This window comes from Bacillus rossius, chromosome 1 (assembly GCF_032445375.1).
Source record: "Bacillus rossius redtenbacheri isolate Brsri chromosome 1, Brsri_v3, whole genome shotgun sequence".
In the NCBI taxonomy this organism is placed as follows: domain Eukaryota; kingdom Metazoa; phylum Arthropoda; class Insecta; order Phasmatodea; family Bacillidae; genus Bacillus; species Bacillus rossius.
The window spans coordinates 272042640-272064917 of NC_086330.1; the positions used below are offsets into that span (position 1 = coordinate 272042640).

The 22278-nt window shown below is 39.9% G+C and overlaps 1 protein-coding gene across 2 annotated transcripts in view; it reads left to right on the forward strand.

The window, feature by feature from the left end:
• Positions 1-20190, forward strand: part of LOC134527601 (FACT complex subunit spt16) — a 219764-nt gene extending 199574 nt beyond the window's left edge. For both annotated transcript variants that reach the window (XM_063360430.1, XM_063360432.1), the window contains 2 exons: positions 12659-12772; positions 19793-20190. In XM_063360430.1, the coding sequence (XP_063216500.1) occupies positions 12659-12772; positions 19793-19799 (121 nt within the window). In that variant the 3' untranslated portion in view covers positions 19800-20190. The remainder of the gene's footprint in view (positions 1-12658; positions 12773-19792) is intronic.
• The last annotated feature ends 2088 nt before the right edge of the window (positions 20191-22278 follow it).

A 22278-nucleotide genomic window follows, 5' to 3' on the forward strand; every position in this document is an offset into this window, starting at 1 on the left:
AATATAGTGAATTCTGCTGTTACATTACTTTTGTGTTAAGGCAATTGGCGATTAAATAAAATGGAAAATTATAATCTGTCCTTTGTAGAATGAGAGACTTTATCTTGCGTTCACCTCTATGAGTGCAATAAGTAGGAAGTATAAATAATAGAAAGAAAGTGAGTATAACAAATTTGTTGTGCAAAACGAATGTAACTTGTTTTATTGTATACAGCATTTACATTCACATGCTACAATAAGAGATTTAATACAGTAGAGCCCCCTCAACCGGAATCATTGGGGGGAGGTCTATTCCGGTTATGGGAAAATTCCGGGTAAGGGGAGTTGCGGTAGGGCCGGCCTCCGGGCCGGTTGAATGACCTTCATCCTAGCAAGCTGGCAGGCACGTGTTTCTTATCTCTGTGGGTGGGTGCATGCGTGAGCGAAGAGGATGGTGAAGAGGGTTCGGGGGAGGTAGTACGACTAATGCTGCAGTGTTGTGTTACTTCTGTGTTGACGTTGTGAGGTGGACTGCAGCTTACCCCCATGCCCTGATAAAATGGCAGTTAAGCCACTTTTTTCCAACTTTGATAGCAGTATTGTCTACAGCCAGGGGGCTGTTATTGGCTAGGAACTACTTTATTGCGCCCTGATCCACTTATTTTTTAGCTTGAAACTTTTGCGCGTGAACTAACTTGTAGGACGTCAATAATAGTGGTTAAACATTTTCTGAAATTAGACTTCGTTAGAATAAGTGAGCTTGCTAAACAGTGGTGAAGTCAAATTCCTTCATTTGGAGTGTGGCGGAGGGATACGGACTGCCGGCGGAAGAGAGGACGGAGGAGGAAGAAGGTCAAGATGGAGGAGGGGCGGCTGTGAGAAAACGTGGGTGTAAGGTGCACAGGGGAGGAGTAAGGAAGCGAGACTGAAAAAGGACTGGATCAACGTGTTGCGAGTGGGTTGAGTGGAAGTGATGCGACAGACTCTTGTGTAGCCATTTTTCGGTAACCACTGAACCGCTGGAAAATCCCTTTGGTTGGGGAGTTGTGCAACAACCAATGGCGCCCGAACAAACGTGAGTCGGGGGTGGAAAACGTTACAACTGAGCTGGCGCCCGAACAGGGACCTGAAGAAAGAAGTATTCAGGGAGAAATATGGCTGCGAGAGAAGAGAAACAAAGGAGAAGCTGCGTGTAAGGTATTCCTGAAACAGGATGATTAAGGTCAGTGTAATTTGCCATAACAAACATGAGTGAAGTGCCGATACGAGACTGGATGGATGAGCTGTGTTCCGCGGGTTTTTGAGGGAGTTGTGTTTTGCGGAGGAAATAAGTAACTGTCACATGGTGTGGTTTTCCGTCGAGCCGAGCTCCTGTGAAACAATAGTTCTTTGTGTTCTAGAACTATGGCCGTCTGCTTATTATTCTTGTCCTGCTTTCGAGTGTTTTGTGGATAAGGGTAAACATAGTTACGTAATTAGGAGTTATATAACCTTTGTGCAAGTGGTTTAAGTATTGTAAACACAGGATACAGTCATGGCCCCAGTAGATACTCGTAGCGGTGGCGCGAGGGGTGACGCAGAACGGAGTAACGGGAATGAGAAGGATGTGGGGATAACCGCTGAAGGAGGGGAAAGTAGGGGAAGGGAGAGAGATGGTGAAGGGGCTGGCGCGAGCGTTGTTAGCCCACCCAGTGCGGCCGACAGCACACCGCTATCTCCGCAAGGTAGCGAAAGTAGTGAAGTCATGGACATGTTGAGGGAAATTATCAAAGGTCAGCAATCATTCCAACTAACGGTGGAGAACAAATTTCGTGAACAGAATAATCAGTTTATTGGATTGCGGGAGGAAATGAGTGCTTTCAGAAAAGAAATGAGGGAGGAAGGAGATAAAGTGATGGCTAGGCAGATTAGCTTTGAGAACTCCTGTGAACTGCGTTTAGGTGAGGTTGAAAATCGCCTGAGAGTAGTAGAAAGTGGGCAGGAACAGGGAGAGGGAAGGTGGATGGAGGTCAGCGGACAAGTTGCTGAGCATAGCCAGGAAATAACAAGGCTTGGGAATAAAATGTTAGCGCTGGAACAGGAGGTCAGGGTGCAGCCAGGGGAAAGTGAGCTTGTTAACCGGAGTCGAACAAGCAGGCTGGGAAGTGCAGCAGTAGAAACAGCTACCTGTGAAAGTCAGGGGGAAGTAAACAAGCGGGGAGAGACCAGGGAGGACAACACAAGCAGGGGTGGACGTTGTGCACCACAGTACCACGATCGTGACATACCGAAGTTCACCGGGAACGGAAATGTACACCCGCGTAAACATACCAGCAACCTAAAGGAGTTTTTTTCTATGTATGGTTGTGGGAGTGAGGAGAAATTGGTAGTGGCCAAGAGGTCAATAACAGGGGGTAGTAGCAACTGGCTTAGGCTCTGTGACCACCGAATGGCAAATTTTGCTGACTTTGAGCGTGAGTTTACCGCGGAATACTGGGACAAGAGAATTCAGGGAACTGATAGAGCTGAACTGTACCGGGGACGGTGTGTTGAAGGGAGCCTGGAGAGCCATCTGAGTAGTGTGGTAGAAAGAGCCAGGTACTATGACACGCCATTAGGTGAGGAGGAAATAATAACCATGATTTACACACAGTCACCACTGCGGGTGCAGGAGGCATTAGTGGGCAAGGAAATCACGACAATTGAGCAACTTAGAAAAGTGCTGAAGGAGTTGGATAGGCTCAGTGCGCTGCGTGAGAAGGGGGGAGGATTTTACAGGACAGGAAATCGTGACACAGACCATCGCTTAGAGCGTGGGATGGGGGGAAGTGGCGGAGGCCAAAGAGGCGACGGATGGAGTGGAGTAGCGCAGGAGGGGAGGGACGCCCAAGGTCACCCCGGGAATGTGAGGGGGGAAGGCAGGGAAGAAGGCAGGCCAGCCGATGGCAACAGCAACTGGCGAGGGGGGTGGCAAGGACAGGGGAGAGACAGATGGAGGGGTGGAAGGAAGGGAGACTGGGCGACTGCCGGTGAAGGGCGCGGAGCAGGAGAGAGGACAGACAGAAATCAAAACAATGAACACAAGGACGGTGCTGTTCCGGGAAACGGAGAGGGTCGCCTAGCCTAAGCTGCCAGGTTAGGCAGATCCACACTGATAGGAGGCAGTCTGTTGACCGGGCAGAAACCCGTGACAGTATTGATGTAATTTTCACTGACGATAGAAGTTTTTTATTAAACGAGGCAGAAACTGTAGTGAAAGGCAGAATCATTCCGGAACTGGCATGCAAAGTAGGAGACCAGGGTGTGGCAATCTTGTTTGATTCCGGGTCGGAAGTGTCTGGTGTGTGCGAACAGTTTCTGGAGAACTTAAACAGGTTAGGATATGAGTTTCCGGTACTTCCGGTGCCGCAGTTAACCATAATAGGAGCAACAAGGGGAAAAAGCAAGAAAGTAAATAAACAGGTATATCTGAATTTCAAGATAGGGCCAGATGAGTATTTTGCAAACTGTTTGGTCATCCCACAGTTAGCTAAGGAAATAATAATTGGCATTGATTTCATGGCAACGCACGAAGTAGTAGTAAGCTTTGTGACAGGGAGTATTTTCGTAAGCTCTAAAGAATACAGAATGCTGCAGGGCACAACGGTGTTCGAGCGGGGTGGGGGGTCGCTGCGAGTGCAGTACGTAGAGGAGTGGGAGAAGGGGAGAGAGGAGAGAGAACTAGCGCTTGCTGTAGGAGGGGAAGAGATAAGCAGGAGCCAGGTGTCCTTGAATGGCTGGGAGGAGAGGTTGGACAGTGTGTTGGCGGCCTGTGAGGAGGGGAGTGAAGGGGAGAGAGAGCAGCTGCGGGAAGTACTGCGCCGCTATAGCGATGTGTTCAGCGACGAGCCAGGGCTGACAACCGAGTATACTGCAACCATACCGGTGACCAGAACCACCCCATTCAAAGGGAAAAGTTACCCAATACCTAGAGCATGCAGCGAGGAAGTGGAAAGACAGATCAAAGAAATGGTGGAGAAGGGTATTATAGAGCGGGGGAACAGCCCATTTGTCAATCCGCTTGTCTGTGTAAGGAAAAGCGACGGGAGTGTACGAATTTGTGTTGATTCCCGGGGGGTGAAAGATCATATTGTGCCTGACAGGCAAAGCCCGGTCGAACCTGATTCCCTGTTTGAATCATTTTACGGCAGTAAATATATCAGCACGACCGACTTCACAAAAGGGTATTGGCAGGTACCACTAAAGAAGGAAGATAGGCTGTATACAGCTTTTTTGTACAGAGGGCGGTCGTATCAATTTAAAGTGCTCCCTTTTGGCCTACCAAATAGCGTTGGGGAGTTCTGCAGAGCGGTGGATGCTTCGTTGGGACCCGAGCTAGAGTCAGTGGTGCATACTTATGTAGATGATGTTCTGATTGCCACAGAGACGTTTGAACAGCATGTACAAATTTGGGATAAACTGTTGTGTAGGCTTAGAGAGGTGAACCTGACACTGAGGTTATCCAAGTCAAAGTTTCTGAGAAGAGAAGTAAAGTTTTTGGGGTTTCAGCTCAGTGCAGAGGGGATCAGACCGGACCCTGATAAAGTAAAGTTAATAAAAGATTTTCCTAGGCCACAGTCAGTCAAGGAGCTGAAGGGATTTTTAGGGTTGTGTAATTTTTACCGGCGGTTTGCCGAAAGATTTGCTGATACTGTGGAACCATTACTCAGGTTATTAAAGAAAGGTTGTAAGTGGCAGTGGGAGCAGGAGTGTGAAGACAGTTTTGAACGAGCAAAGGCCTTGTTTATTGACAACTGTATAGTAAGGCATCCTAACATGAACAAACCTTTTTTTTTGTGCACTGATGCATCCAGTTACGGAATAGGGGTGAAGTGCTTTCAACGAGGCGAGAAGGGGGAAGAGGAGCTTATAGGGTTGCTGAGTAGGACGCTGAGCCCTGCGGAGCGTGCGTATACAGTCACTGAGAGAGAGTGTCTGTCCGTAGTGTGGGGTTTGGGAAAGCTGCGTAATCTGTTGTTAGGTAGCTCGGTTGTGGTATTATCAGACCACCATTCGCTTTCGTTCCTTATGTCTTGCAAGTTAATGGGAAGCCGGCTAACACGCTGGTGTTTAGCAATGCAGGAATATCGTCTAGAGATAGTGTATGTGAAGGGGGGTGAAAACCAAGATGCTGATCTGTTGAGCCGCACCGTGATAGAGGGGGAGAAAATAGTGCTGGAGGAAAAACCACGCACGGGACCAGTGATGGCGGGGATGACCTTGGAGCGAGACGAGATCTTGGTGGCTGAGTTTGGTCAGCTAGGGGAACAGCAGAGAGAGGATCCTGTGTGGGGTGATGTGATCAAGTCATTGGAAACCACCAATCGGGTGGGAAGTAATGCAAGGGCAGAAAATTTAAAGCAGTGGTATTGTTTATCTGGGGGGTTACTTTTCAGAAAAGAAAAGGCAGGCACAGTGGACTGGAAGTTATGTGTTCCTGAGTGCTGGGTGAAAAGGCTTGTTTGGCATTTGCATCGCAGCAATGGTCATTTTGGGGCCAAGAAAGTTCTTTGGTTAGCAACAAATAGCTACTACTGGGTGAGCATGGAGAAGAGTATTAGGAAGATATTACGGAGTTGTGACATATGCCAGAAGGCCAAGTATCCGAATAGGAGCTGGGAGGGCAGTTGGGTGCCGATTATTCCTGAGGTGCCCGGGGAGCTGATCGCAGTTGATTTGTATGGACCATTACCAAAGGGTCGGGGCGGTGTTCAGTATCTGTTCGTAGTGTTGGATGTGTTCTCAAAGCTGGTCTGTTGTTATCCATTAAAGAAAGCTACCGCAGCTGCGTGTGTTAGCAAGCTGATCAATCAGTATTTCAGTGAGTATGGGGTACCTAAGAGGGTGCTTAGTGATCATGGGACGCAATTTACATCAGACATGTGGAGATGGGAGTGTGCCTGGGCAGGAACAGAAGTAGTTTACAGTTCTGTCCGACATCCCCAAAGCAATCCTAGTGAGAGAGTCATGCGGGAAATAGGGAGATTGCTGCGTACCTACTGCCATGATAGCCATAGTAAGTGGGCTGATGCAGTTCCGCTCATCAACAGAGTGCTTAATGAGCAGGTACACAGTGGGACCGGGTTCTCTCCTCGAGAGATTGTGACAGATGAAAGACAACGGGATGAGCTAGCAGGACAATGTGTGTTTCCTGCAGGCGATGAATTGAGTAGGGAAGATAGGGTGAAAGAAGTACGCCTTCGCTTGAAGCATGCAGCGTTAAAGAGGGGTCAGCAGCAAAGTAAACCGTTTCAGAGATTCCAGGTAGGGGACCTAGTACTACTCAGAGTTAGTGAGAAAAGTAACTATTTGCAGAAGGAAACCAAGAAACTTCACCTACTCTATGAGGGACCTTTCAGGCTAAGCAAGGCAGTGGGCCCGAATGTTTGGGAACTGGTGGGGGTCAAAAATAATGAAGTGCGGGGTATATTTAATCAAGGGTTACTGAAGCCTTACTTTTGTGACATGTGATTTGAGGGTGTTAAAGAAAGGGGCCATGACTGGATCTCATGTGGTAGGGGCAACATGGTTGGGTTACCCTAGTGGGAGACTAGAAGCCAGGACAACTAAGAGCCTGTGTAGATAAGTGGTGTTATTATATAGAGGAGAATGAGGAATGTTATTTGTGTTGATCATGCTACTAGTGCAGTGACTGACGTGAGCCTGCTGAGAGAGAAAGCCATCTGAATGTTGTGAGAGTCACCCATTAGGATGACTTTATCTGGGGGGTTGTGAGGTGGACTGCAGCTTACCCCCATGCCCTGATAAAATGGCAGTTAAGCCACTTTTTTTCCAACTTTGATAGCAGTATTGTCTACAGCCAGGGGGCTGTTATTGGCTAGGAACTACTTTATTGCGCCCTGATCCACTTATTTTTTAGCTTGAAACTTTTGCGCGTGAACTAACTTGTAGGACGTCAATAATAGTGGTTAAACATTTTCTGAAATTAGACTTCGTCAGAATAAGTGAGCTTGCTAAACAGTGGTGAAGTCAAATTCCCTCATTTGGAGTGTGGCGGAGGGATACGGACTGCCGGCGGAAGAGAGGACGGAGGAGGAAGAAGGTCAAGATGGAGGAGGGGCGGCTGTGAGAAAACGTGGGTGTAAGGTGCACAGGGGAGGAGTAAGGAAGCGAGACTGAAAAAGGACTGGATCAACGTGTTGCGAGTGGGTTGAGTGGAAGTGATGCGACAGACTCTTGTGTAGCCATTTTTCGGTAACCACTGAACCGCTGGAAAATCCCTTTGGTTGGGGAGTTGTGCAACAACCAATGGCGCCCGAACAAACGTGAGTCGGGGGTGGAAAACGTTACAACGTGCTAGTGATTCACACTTCCTGGAGAGTGTATAGTCACTGCCACGCACAGTTTACATTTCACATACACAAGAATAACACTTTAAGCATCTCATTTAAAAACACAGAGATAGAGAAATACAGGTAAATGTAGACTGTTTAACCATATATTAACGTATAAATATGTACATAATACATATTTGTACACTAAATTATTGTCTACAAACTGAAAGCATCACAGCATCACACGTTGGAAGTAAATGTTACTGGCTATCACGTGTGTCAGCGTGTGTAGTGGGAGTCGGTGTACATTCTCGGGCCGGCCGGAATTTTCCGTTTACTTGACATAGTGAAACAATAAAACTACTTATAGCATAAACATCTTTATAGTAATTCATGTCCGAAGCGAAAACCAGCGGTGTATTCACGCAATGCGCGGGAAAGACTGGCTATAATTAGCTCTCTGACAGACATACACGCGCGCGCGCCTACAAGACATGTACAGTCAGGAAAAAGCAAAAACGCCTCGTTCCAGTGCGGAAATGTTTTGGAGATGTTTTGTAATGTTTTAATTTTTTTTGGAAAATTAGTTCCGGATATCGGGAGTTCCGTTTGTGGGAATTACGGTTGAGGGGTGTTCTACTGTACTTGATAAAAGGTATATAACTTTTGTATGTATACACACATACATATATAGCTATATATACAGCCACATATTACTAAATATTAAAGCACACATATTGTATAACATAAACATAAATTAAATACATGCATACTCTAATATTCATTAACCCACAGCAATATATCTTGCATTATCAATTCATAATTGATGAAATAGTCTACATTATTAAAAGTTCTATGTACAAACTTATCTTGAAAGTTTTTTTTTGTTGTTGTGAGAGAACCGACTGTTTGTACGTATTAATAATAGACGTTCATAACTTTATTCGGAACTTAATTCCGTTAGGCAAAGTTTTTTTTTTTCAGACATACTGTTTCTTTGCGACAAGTGAGTTAATTTTAGGTGTAATTTAAGATAAACTCTTGGAAATAATTTATGTAAAATTACACAAATTGTAGTTTTATTTTAAAATAACTTTACCAAAATGTAAATATACTTAACCTTTCTGTTAGTAATTGTCCCTTTTTTTTTACAGTGTACGCAGAATATTTTTGTTAAAACAAAAAATTAAATTAAGTGCAGTTGAAAACAAATAAACATTGAGTTTATGTATTTATAGGAATATTTTAAGAGACGTTTCCCCCTTTTAAAGGATTTTTTTTTCTTTTTACCATCTCAGTTATAATGATGATAGCCTAATTGGAGGAGTACTTACACACTAACTTAGCCTAAGGTAGCCACAGACACCTTAGTCAGAGGTGGGACTCAAACCCATGATCTATGCTGCGTTATGGAACAAGCACGATGATCCCCACATCATACTTGGGTAACAAGCACTGTACGAAATTATGTAATTAAATTTCCTACTCCATTATGTTTTGGACGTTAGCACTGGTGGTGTCGTCATGATTGCTTTGATATTCAGATGGCACACAGGCAGAAGTTTCCCTCTGTGTAGCAGGACCATCATCTGTTAAACTGGATGTCTATAGGATTAATTTATAATATTAGCTCTTTTGTACAGTTAAAAAAAAAAGTGACGTTATAATAAATACGCAATGTGCAATCAGATTTTTAGTACAGATAAAAACACTTAAAAGTTTAAAATTTTATCTTTCAGCAGAGCTGAAACCAGCATTAACAAGTTGTTTGTTTCTTTCCTTCAATCTTTTTATGCATTTCGATCGTTTAGTTTTTTTACGGATCTTTCTGAATGGTTTCCTATTTGACATTGTGTCGCTGAAGCGGTGTCTTCGCCACTCTCCTGTTATCACTGACATTGTATCCCGCTATACACCACTACCCCCTTCCCCCCCCCCCCCCCCCCCTGTCTCCTGTTTCTCATCATCTTCCTTTCCCATCCCATCCTTTTCTTCTCACTTCTGGCAGCGCCCATGCTGGGCTCTGCCTGACTACCAATTCATTTTTTAAATATCTTTTAAAATAGACTAACAATGAGCCATGGACATTTTAAAAACTTAACTGCAGATTTAACAACCAAATTATTTTTTATCTGATTCTTGTTACGGCAGTTTGTTTGTACACTCGTTACCTAAACTACACTTTATATTAATGTTCTTTAAGTTTTCTCATTTTATTGTAGGTTCGGCAGAAAAATAAATACGTTTACAAAACCTTAACTCGGTTAAAAGTTTATTTAAAAAAAATTAATGTATATTCATTACTTAAAATTAAGAAACAAAAGTAAATATGTACTGTTAAGTTAGTTTCGTCGAAATATTTTCCATGCACCAATCGCCTTAAGATAAATGTGAATTTGATGGCCCTTATAAATGTTGAATCCAAGATGACAATCTTTAGTTTGTATTTTTTCCTCTTATCTTGGTTCTAACAATTGTTTTCCACTTGATAATTTTCAAAATATTATTTTAGTTTTATTTTTTGAGGTGCAGTTAATGGCGTATCCTTGAGGAGGGGCATGTATAATGCACAATGTGAGAATGTTCTGCCTGTAGACTTTTGTAGCAAAGCATGGGTGCATCAGCTTGTACTAAAAGAGGTGTAAATGAGATGATAAGTGATGAAAAGAATATAAAGCCATGTAGCGCTTTCCATAGTTATCCAATGAAATATTGTATGCAGAGGCATTGCAGTCTTGCTGAGCACCTTCATATCTTTGATGGTGCCAAAACATTAATGAAAGTAAACAAACAGCTAGTTATTATGTAGGAAAATATGTACCATTTTTATTGACAATAATTCAAGTGTGTTGTTTGGGTTCATTGAAATTAACCAGGAAAAATAAAATCATTGGAGATTCTGGTATGTTTTTATCTTAAAGTATAAAGTATTAATATGGTGGAGTATAAAAGTGAGTTTAATAATGTCAGCAATACTCAGCAGTCTTCAATATAACTGTTTTTGTTTTGATTTCTTTTAATATTTACACTTTGTTTATTACAAAAGTATGTAAATCAAAAAAAATATATATATATTTTATTTTATTTCTACAACATGAGACAAAGAAATAATTTTCTGCGTATTAAAAAGTGAAATGTAAGTTTCGCTTAACATTCATGTTGCCTTGCATTCTGGTGAATACCGTATTTACCCGTTAATACTGCGACTCTAAATATAATGCTGTTTCTGAGTTCATAAAAAGTCTAAAATGTGGTGATACACTGTGGATATAAAAAGTCTAAAATGTGGTGATACTCTGTGGATGTCTGGGAGGTTGAAAGAGGGGGAGGGGGTGCCCTCCCCAGCAGCCACAGTGAAGAGAAGCAGAAGGAACCCAGTGACAAAACCCCATTTGCACCCTCTCCTTTATCCATCATCTCTCATCTGCAGAGGTTCAGAAAGACTAAAAGTGGCTTAAATGAGGCCGTTTATAAGGCAGAGCATGTAGTTTTTCAATTAAATGGAAGTTCAGAATGTTGTAATTAACAGTGGTCTGAAGTGGCATTTGTGAAACATTTAAGAGGCAGAGCCTGTAGTTTTTTAACTAAGCCATTCCCAGTGGCAAGATACAAGTTTGTGATTCTAATTCTAATGGGAGGGAAACCCCCCTCCCCCCCCCCCCCAACCCACTTTTAGTTTCCACAGTTCACAGTTTTGTTAAAAATCAAAGCAATATATTCAGGTAAATGTGGTATTATGGGTTGTATGGATTTAATGTCAAAACATAACTGCAGGAGTTATTTATATCTCTTATGAATAATTTTTTTTTTTTTATGTGTAAACATCTTAGCTCTCGGTATACAGCATTTGGTAGTAGTGATTTCGTGAAATGGAATGGAAGTCAATGAATGAAAATGTGCCACGTGTAGCAACATAAACCCGTATATAGTCACTTTCGTAAACATTAGGGGACATACCAAACACATTAGTGAGCCAAATAAAACTTTTTGATATTGAAACTACACTGGAATATATTTGATAAACTAAGTCATAGTCATAGTAATCACAAGTTTTAAAATACCTATGAAAAAAACTGGCATTACAATGATTATAATACATTTTCTTCTTCTAAATTCCCAAGAGACTTAGTAGCTTAGTGGTTGAATGTGTGCTTGGTATCCTCAAGGGATGTAGTTGAAATCTCATCACTGGAAAAAAAATTTTGAAAAATTTTAATTAACATAATAATGTTAAATCAGCTCAATAAGGTTAAGGTTTGTTGGTAGGAAGTATTTACAGACTTATTCGATCATTTAGGTAAAACCAAATATACGAATATATACTTAGTGTTATAATGTATGTTTTGTAGTATTTCATGTTACTATTTTAGTAATGCCATAAAAGTATAACGTTTAACATGTACGGAAACTATATAGTATTAACTGCTTAGTGAATTTTAACTAGATACGTTGGCAGTATTTTAATAAAATGCTTTGTCGAAAATCTGGTGCAAAACCACGATTTTATCGTAGCAATTTCTAATAGTTTAAAATTTCCGGTTGTTTTGTGCTGCTAATTGCTATCTGTGTTTGATGGTGGCAAGCAATATTTGTGATTTAGGCAGAAGATTCTAGCAGTGGGTGCAGAAAGTATGTATTTTGGTATTTGAAAAGCGACAATTTTATTTATCAGTTCATTTTTCATGCTCAGCATTATTTTCAAGAATTTTTCGTTAAGTTTTGCGTTGTATCATATTATAAGTTCATTTGTAAAATGAACAATATGAGAACACATGAGTTTGCTTGTTACCGAGGTTACATGTTTACACATCTCAGGTGAGTACTGAAAGACTAGGTCACATTTTTTTTTGTACCAGTATACTGTGCTAGTAAATATGAAAAAGTTAAGTTTTCGCGGCCTAAATATTAGATGGCAAGTAAATGTGTCGGGCCATTCCTGAAAATTTATCTTTTTTGCATTTGTTTTGTTAATAGTTGCAAATTTTGTCTCCATGTGTTTTTTAAATGTGTGTAGTTTTCAAGCTGTAAAGTGTCATGGTCATGAAAGTGATCATAATTAGGGACATACACATAACTTTAAGACCATTTTATGACAGTAAATATTTAGTTACATAAATTTTAAAAAACTTAAAATTGAGATAAATTTACGAGGATAGTCTTTAATAATAGTACGTAGTGACAAGAAAATTAAGTAACTATCATGTTGTGTGAGACAGAGCTTTAATATGTTTTTATTGTATTTAGATCTAAAAATTTACACATTTTTTTGGTAGTGAGGATGATGTGAGACCGTTGCATCTGCAAATTCATTTATTGTGATTGTAAGTCGTGGGGGCAGTGCAGTGAGTGACGTGTGTTTCCCGCAGTCCCTCGAAGAAGCATCACGACAACCACAGCAGCAGCAAGCACAAGTCGTCCTCCAACGACAAGAAGAGGCCTCGCGAGGACAGTGGCAGTCGCGATCGCAACAACAAGAAGAAGTGAGTCCCGCCCATTCCACTGTTACTTCCTTTCTTTCCTGATTGTGGATGCAGTGCTGCCAAACATTACAGATCTTCCCAACAGAGAAACGTACTGACACGTCTGAAATAGTGTGATTGGCTGTTGCCTGCATATATGACACAATAAGTTTAGTAAAATCCAGTAGTTAATTAATAGAAAAATGTGAATACAGGACTTACAGTTCAATACTTATGTATACATATGTTAACGGATATGTTGAGAGACTTACTAGAAAGTATTTACCACTTAAATTATATTAAAGAATTGCATACAGTAACTAATAAATCCAGTATGAGTTGACACAATGAATATGCTTTCTGTCATATTTGGCAAACATATTTATGTGTGGGATACAGCAATTACTTACCTTCAAGACACCTTTATTTACAATATTGCAACAGATTCTATTAGTCAAGTTACATTTAACATACACGTCAGACTCATGTGAATATCAACTTATTCAAAATAAATGATTACCACAATATTATTATTTTTGCTAGATTAGTACCATAAAGTGTTTGTAGTCCACTTGCCACAAGAAATCGTTTAGCAAATTGCTATCCAGAATTGGTAGTTAAGTGACATTCATATACACATAAACTTAAAAATTAAGCAGTATTCAGCAATGTTTTGTGACTTTATTAACCAGTGTGTGAAGTATCATGATTTATTACAGAATTAGATTCAAAGTAACAAGCATAGAGCTAACTTTGCTAAAGAGTTGTAGTTTCTTTGACGATCCTTAAGTTTGGTGTAATGGAATGCAGTATAGCATCAGTAATCCTTGTATGATCCTCTCTGTAGCCAATCAAATCGTCACCTTCATAGGTACTGAAAACAATTATCATTAGGGCCTGGAAAATTTAGCATATTTTTTTTTTTTTTCCAAAATTGGCATTTATTTTAAAAATTAGGATATATTTTTGTGAAATAAGCATTTTTAATGCAATTTATTTACATTTCTCAATATTTGTATTGAAAACATTTTTTTCCACGCCATTCTAAATCGAAACCACAAAAAAAATTTATACTTATTTTACTTCAAAAATTGGTAGCGCATTGAGTTGCTTGTTTAATTCATAGAATTTCTGATACATGTAACGTGACTATCCCAGAGACATGGCAATCAATATAAGCAAATCATGCTGGTCGTGAAAACTATTGTACAGAACAATTATTAGCAAAACCACCACATGGGTCAAGTGTAACAGTGAGGGAATGCCAAGTATCTGCAGTACTGCTGTGGTCTACTTTACACTCTTGTGTAAGCAAAATGCAAGAGAGCCTGTTGTTTTCATGTTATTTGCCAACCATGGGAGATGAGAAAATCTGCAGAAAAGATGATAGCTGTGTTTTTTGGTGTATTAACTGAAGTGATGGTAAGTCTTATGCAGTTATATGGCATTTTATAAATGATATTTTACGCATGATGGGCATTTTAAACTAATTTACCTGGGAAAAAAAATTTATAAAATTAGCTAAAATAGCATTTATGTTAGAAATTAGTAAAAAAAAATAGCATCTATAGCCCCTAATCATCATAGAGTCAATGAAACACAAAACAGCAAACAGTCTAATATCTTTTCTTCAAAGAATCATAACACAGGGAAATATAACTTGGTTCTAGTAGTTACTAATATATCACAAATATATTGTATTTGATATAGCATAATTAGGATTCCTTTATCTATAAAATAAATAAATCTGAGGATAAACCATAGTTAACATGTTTTATTGCGTAGTTGCATATTTTATACAAAAATCAAGTTTGAAAAGTATGGGTGTAACTTATGTGAAAAAAGCATTTTTTGTTAGGTGTGGTTATTCATTAAAACAAAACCTATTCAATGAAAGTATGTTTGTTTAAAAATAGGGTATACAAAAGCAAGCCAAACAATTTAAATTTTAAGTAGTGATGGTTGGAATCCCATTTTTCTCGAATCCGAATCCCAAACAGTACCTCGAATCCACCCCTCGAATCTGAATCCAGTTCTCAAGGGTTAATTATAAAATAATTTATAAGTTAAGAGAAAAATTTTAACATTATGCAGAATTATTTAACCCTTTAAATATTTATTAAAAAAAAACAAGGATTTTGACACGGTCTGGATCAAGACGATTCCGTTTTTGGTCACATATGTTTCCTGCAGTGCTGAACAAACGTTTAGAGAACACTGTTGCAGGTGGTGAACACAAATATTTTTTGGTCAGTTTATGTAGCCTGGGTGAACACGCATACTGAGTTTTCCAGTATTCGAGAATGTTTATTTCTGGGTTAGCTGTAGGATCGCATTGTTGCGGGGGGAGGGGGGGGAGTCGATCGGTCGGCTTTAAGGTGGAAGGTTAATGGGCGCTACCACGTGGTGCGGCACGTGGACCCGGTGAGACTCCTAACTCAGGGCGTGACGTCGCCCATGTGAGACATGACATTCCCCCTTGAAAACATCAAGCACTAATTCCTGCCCGCTCTCAGCGTCGGGCACGCTTTTACCTACGCAGTGGGCTCTCAGGCGTCCCACACGCCGTCACACTCCACATGGTCACACAGATTGAAAATAAAAGAATAATACGTTAAATTCGCACGCCTGATTTATTCCGCTAATTCAGCTCACACACGTACACGGTTGAAACTGTACAAAACGCCCGCAGCACGAATCGGTTTAGGGGTAATGAGCCACCACGTGGTCACATATTAAATTACATAGTACGAGGAAAAAGACCGAGACTGGCCGTAAACTAATTAATGAAGCAGTCCCCCGACCGAGAGTAGCTCCGAGGACTAAAAGAAAGTGATTGAGACGAAATTAAAGTTAACAGAATTACTTGGCAGAGAAAACAAGCGGTGAGGTCCCCGGAGTGCTGATGCGTCTGCTCTCGATCGTTGATGGCGGAAGACTCGGGCTGAGATCATGGCTCGCTCGACAGACATGGCGTCCTCCCGCCGAAACAATTGCAGTTAAAAGATATTTGCGAATTCGTGCCACGGGAAACTAAATTAGCATGACAAGAATGCCTTAAAAATTATGTGACAATTTTTGAATAAAGAGAAAAGATTGTACAAATTATAATTATTAAGATTAAAAATTTAATTATTGTCTGGCTTCGGGTTTCCTCGGGAATGTCCAGAAACACTATGATATTTTAATACATTATTTTAAAATAAAAGTACATAAAACCCCCCCGGCCGATGTGCCGTCACGTTGCACTTAGGGAATATAAAAACAAACAACACAATTATATATACTTATGTTTTTAGGGGTGCGGCGCACTGGCTCGACAGTGCCCTCTTGCTGGGCGAACACACACGCACGCACACGTATGCACGGGTAGGCGGGAGGTTTGAATGGAGGGTGGGTGGTGTTTGGGCGGTGGCATATCGGACTTAAAAGGGGCCGCAGGCCCGGATGATGTCAACGTAAGAATCTAGTCACTTTATCAATTGCTGTAGAATCCGACTTGGTGGATTTAAGGCATTCAGGCATTATCTGTGAGTACAGTGATTCATGTATCCACGGAAATCGGAAAACGAAATTCAACATCCGACGGAACAGTATTTTGTAGTTACCAACTTGACATTTGTTTAAAGTCCCAAAGGAAGGTAAACGCTTTCCTGAAATATTGAATGGAAACTGAAAGGTGCCATCTTGGCTTCAATGGTTTTAGGCCATAAGAAATATTGTCGTGCGTCTTTTAAAATTAAGCCTCACTAAAGCATAATATGCCCGAAGTTAAAAGTAACGGGGTGTTTTCTCTAGTCTACCCATTAAAATTTTTTATATTAATATTAGTTATTTTTTATGTTGCTCAAAATGATTTTTTAACAAATTCATTGGTTGGCCATCATGTAATTCTCAGATAATACATATTTTATCATTGGAAGTCTACACAAACCAAACTTGGTCCTAAAAAAATTCATAAATAGAATGTGTATCAGAATATTTAAAATTGAATTGTGATTAAAATAATAATTGTATAATGTATTAATTTTTGTCATTCATTATTTCATTGTTATTACTAGGGGCCTGTTCTTTTCGCGATCGCGATTAAACGACGATAAACGCGAAATCACCGTTAAATACAGTTTTTACACGAAATTTTGTATTAAAACGCGAAATCGCAGTGTTTTTACGTGAAATTTAAATACTGGTTAAAGACTTGTCTCGTCAATGGTAAACAAACACCGCAACATGGCCGCCAAACATTAATCATAAATGAACTAAAGCAAACAAAAGCTTACACACGCTCACATTATAATGTTAAACCCAAAAATATACTGTAAAAATACGCAAAACTACGGCGTTTATTTTCCTTTCCGGCATAATGTTTGGATAGATAAGACAAACAGGCTAAGTTTTAAAGCGTACACACACCGCTCGGGGCACTGACGTCAGCTTAGAACAGCGACACCGGTTAAATACAAAAGCAAGCAGATGATTGGGCGAACGGTGTTTGGAACAGCCTTACGTGAGTGGCCATACCACGTCAGCCGGGGGCGCTGGCATATAGTTGGAACAGCGTCGTAGTATCAAGCAGATTATCGGGTGAACCAGGCACAAGCATTTTAAATCGCGCCAAAAAGCGGAAAAATGTAAACAAACATTAATTTTCGAATGGTGTGACGATGATGATTAGTTGGCCAACAGTTTTTATAGATTTTGTTGGGTCGTTACCACAACGCGGAAATACTATAACGCCGAATGTCAAAGTTGACCACAAAGCTGAAATACCATAACGCCGAATGTCAAAATTGACCACAACGCCGAAATAACAACTGAATGAATTTGTGTGCGTTTCTAATGTACCTTAACGCCGAAATACCACAATCAAACCTTTCCTTACCTTACCTTACCTTACCTTACCTTACCTTACCTTACCTTACCTTACCTTACCTTACCTTACCTTACCTAACCTAACCTAGTCTAACCTAGTCTATCCTAACCTAACCCAACCTTTGTGGCAGCCCTGTAATGACATTTTTCGGCGTTGTGGTACACAGCAGTTTTCTAACTGTCGTCGTTGTGATCAATTTTGGCATTTCGGAGTTGTGATGCGTCCTCGATTTTGTTAAAGGAATTAATAGTTTTCCCAATTAGTTTATGGGAACAAACTAATAATCAGTGTGTAAATCAAAAGTATTGTCATATAAATATATGTAACCTTCCCTAACCTATTTGTTTAGGGTATTCAGTAATGAGTAGGTTCAAGTAAATTTATTTAACTTAAATAATTTCAGATATATTTACGGTAATACACACTTTTTTTTTTTTAAGTTTTTAGCACCGCTTTTGTGTTTTTAAGTGAATTTTAGCGCCGCTTTTGTGTTTTAAAAGTGAATTTTAACACAGCTTTTGGTAATTTTTAATGATGAAATCTGAACATTTTATTTACCACTTTCAGGGGGCCCTAGTTATTACTACATGTGCGACCGTAACTTGTGATGAAAGTCGGCATTATTGTTGTATTACTAAGTAACAGATTTCTCGGTAAAGTTATTTAAAAAAAAAAAAAAAAGATTCATTTTTAGTCTAGATCCTAAATGTGCTTTATTTTATTTTTTAGCATATTCTGAGAATATATATGTGATATATGCCTTATTTAATGCCAATGTAGCGACAATGCATCCATGTTCATGAATATAAAGTAAGTTTCCCAAATCAGTACATGCTTCATAATTTTTTTTGTATAATAACGAATTAAAAGTACAATACAGTAGAACCTCGTTAATCCGTGATGCGCTAATTCGGGAATCGGATAATCCGGAACGATTTAAAAGAGAAGAAAAAAAAGAGAAGTAAAAATTGTCAGCACTTAAAATTAACGTCAAGCGGGCCGGCGGCCGGCAAACACTGCAAGCCATCACGAGGGCCACACAAACTCTGCAACGCTGTTTGTACCGACCCTTTGTGTCGCCCCCCTTTCAGCAGTCACATTTGTCACTCTTTAAACTTGAGGGGGATGTCCTGACTTCTGCTTCCCGTCTCCCTTTGATTGTTTCCACCCGCCAACGCACTGACGTGTCTGGCTGGCATTCGGCTGTACGAGGGGGGGGGGGGGGGAGTGTAAGGTCAGCACGATCTTATCTTTTTCTCTCTTCGGCTGTTGTAAATGACCATGAACTAATGGCTAGGCAGTGCTGTATTTTTTTAAGCAGAGACACTAATTCGAAGACGGCCGGCCCTTACCGCGAACGACCTTAACCCAGCTGCACGCCGGTGTCTGAGAAGCTTGACAAGACCTTCCGGGCTTTTAATCGCTAGTCCGTGAAATTCGGTAATCCGTGATTATCTCGGTCCCGACCATCACGTATTAACGAGGTTCTGCTGTACCTCAATAGGATGTGTTCCAAGGAAAACGTAAACAGGCCAAGTAAATTGTAAGCATTTAAGTTTTTAAAGTACTACATTTACATCAATATTTTTCCTCGAATCCCGAATCTTTCGAATACTAGAGATTCGGTGGGATTCGAGGATTCAAGGATTCGACCGGCCCATCCCTAATTTTAAGTCATGCAACAATAACAACATTTGGAAGAATGGATTTGTTTTTATTTCCACAACTTCCCCATTAGGAAAGCAAAATAGTATATTTTTCTGTATGAAATTACAGTTGCTCTGTATTGCTGGGAGAAAAAGTTGGTTTTGATATATTCTGTTATTTTGAACTCGTGCTTGTTATTGATGCCAGGTCTCTACTTGTGAATACTATCCATTGTGTTTCTGGGGCTGATGTGACTATCAAACTTTCAAACCCTGCAACACCAGACAAAGCCAACTGCACTGCACTAGCATCTGTCACCATTTCTTCCTCTGGTGATGTGTGGTGTGTGTGCGGAGATTGCCTTTACACTTGTCATGTCTGCACAGTGCAGACATCATGCATCCATCACGTGACAGATACCAACTTTCTTTGAGCTATGTATTACTTGTATTCTAGATACATGAGTATTTAATTGGTTCTCCGGAGTGTCTTACTGATAGAGGGTGTTGTGACTGTTTCAGGAAATAAACCAGCGCTGCGGAAGTGGTGGTGGTTTGCCTGTGTCTGCGTCTCCTCATTCCAGTGTCGGGTGCTGGCTGTCACCGTGCATTTCGCTCCACAGGCAGATTCATTTAGACATTTCATCACGTGTGACCGTGTGCACCGTTCGACCAAGACTGTGGTGCGATGGTTCCCAAGTGCATTTGTCTGGCTCGTTCCATCTGCCAGAAACTTCTCACCTCGTTAACTTTGTCGAGTGCGTCGGCTCGAGTTAAACTCCGTTTGTACATTCTCTGGTATCAATATTGAGTTTAATTTAATTTACTGAACACTTAAAGTACAATGTATTTTTAAATTATGCTTGTTCAGTGTTTTGTGTAGGTAATGATTTTAGAATAAATTTTTACCGTAATTGCGACTGCAGTCTGTTCATCTAGAGTGTTGTATCTATAGAGTGTCTATGTTTTGAATAGTACAGTACTTGCCAACATTTGTTATTTCGATGTGAATTTATCAGTAAAAATTATGCACAGAGGATATATTCAGAGTGGCCACCACCTTAAATTTTGGGAAAAGCAGGAAATATGCATTTTATTTGTACCATAATGGGGGGAAAAAACCGGAATTATTAATGAATTTTAGTAAATTACAGTAACGAAAATATCTTGCATAATAAGTTCAAAAATATAGCACTTGACCTATAAATTTATAAAATTTTACCTTTTTTATTAAGTTTTCCCTGATAATAAGTCTAAATTTCTAAGTACCTAGAGAAACTTCTTAACAGTTTTACCGCATTTGTTGCTGCTGGAAATGTTTTGTGTCAAACCTAGAGTTTTTGGCTCATATTAGGACTTCAATTGAATTTGAACTGAAAACTAGTAATAATTTTAACAGCTTGATTGGTGGCTGATCGTATTTATGTTGATTTTGTCAGCTTGGATTAATTTTAACGACCACTGCCTTATTGAACTTTACAACTGAATACAGTAGATCCTCTTTTTTACATATTTCAAGGGACCCGAAAAAATATATGTAAAATGCAGGAATATGTAAAAAGTGGGAAATGCTAAAAATTTTTCATATTAATATTTAACCGTTATAAATACCATTATAAGCAGATAGTATGCACTAAACAAAGTCAAATGTTACATATTCTCAAGTTTTACACAATAATGAGCACTTCATTATCTCAGACAGTAAAACAAAAACAACCTTAACAGCACTTTAAACAAAATTGTTAATAAAAATTGTCACTATACAATGTTTACCTTCAATATCACACTTAGTCAAATACAATCAATATTACTTAAAGCTTTTTGAAGAGGTCTGAAATGTGCGATTGTTTTGAACGGAGTCTGCACAAGTGCTCAATGTCCACCTCAAGTTTGTGCAGGGTCGGAATAAGGTCTTCAGCATTATTGAAACTAGACACAAATTTTTTTATGGTACACACCGCCTGAATTGCTTCTGCCTGCGTTGGATTAGGTTCTTCACCATCTTCATCTTCTTCGCTGTCTTGACAGTCAACAGAAGCATTTTCTGTCAGATGGTTGTCGAAGATGTCATTTAAGTCTTCAATTTCTGTTGTTACAACATCACTGTCTACTTCTACAAAGTCACTAAATGACACACCAGCTTACAGTTTTACAACTTCTTCATAAAGTTGATCATTACTTGATAACTCTTCAACAGCAGTCACTCCAGAAGAAAAGAATCCAGCTTTCTTGAAACAGTTAGCTATAGTTTCTGTCTGTACCTTGTTCCAGGAATAAGCAATGTTATGAAGTGCTTCAAGAACATTGAACTTCAAGGTGGTGGGGTCTTTTCCAGATTCCAGCATGCACAGAGCTTTCTGCACCAACCTTTTCCTGTAGTTTACCTTGAACACATGAATTATGCCCAAGTCTAAAGGCTGCACGTGGCTGGTGCAGTTAGCAGGAAAAAAGACCAACTTTACGTTCCTCAGCTCTATGTGATGTGGATGTGCTGGACACTGGTCAATAAAAAGGACAATTTTACGGTTTTGGCTTCCCATTTTCGCATCCAGTGCATGTAGCTGAGACTCAAAAATGCTACTAGTCATCCAAGCCTTCAAGTTTGATGAATACTTTGTGGGCAATGTTTTTATGTTCCTAAAACATCTGGGATTCTTACTTTTACCAATTACAAATGGTGGTTTTATACTAATCTTTACTGATATGCATAAGTGTATTGTCTAGGTTTGAACCATAATTTATGCACATTTTTGAAGAAAGGGGCTTTGATAAGAGCTGCGTTGTCTTACATATCAAGCAAGCATCATTTCGAAATCTATAATAGTTAATTAGTTATAAGCAAAATGAAAATAGCATTGAATCTTATGAGGTTAACGCGGGTTGCGTAGTGCCCCTGAAACACTGGAGTGGCCTCTTAAGTGTTGATAAACAACTTACGTTTCTTCATGGTCTACATCTATTGTATGTTGGACTGATCACATTCAAGGCAGTGTAAAATAGAAACTCAC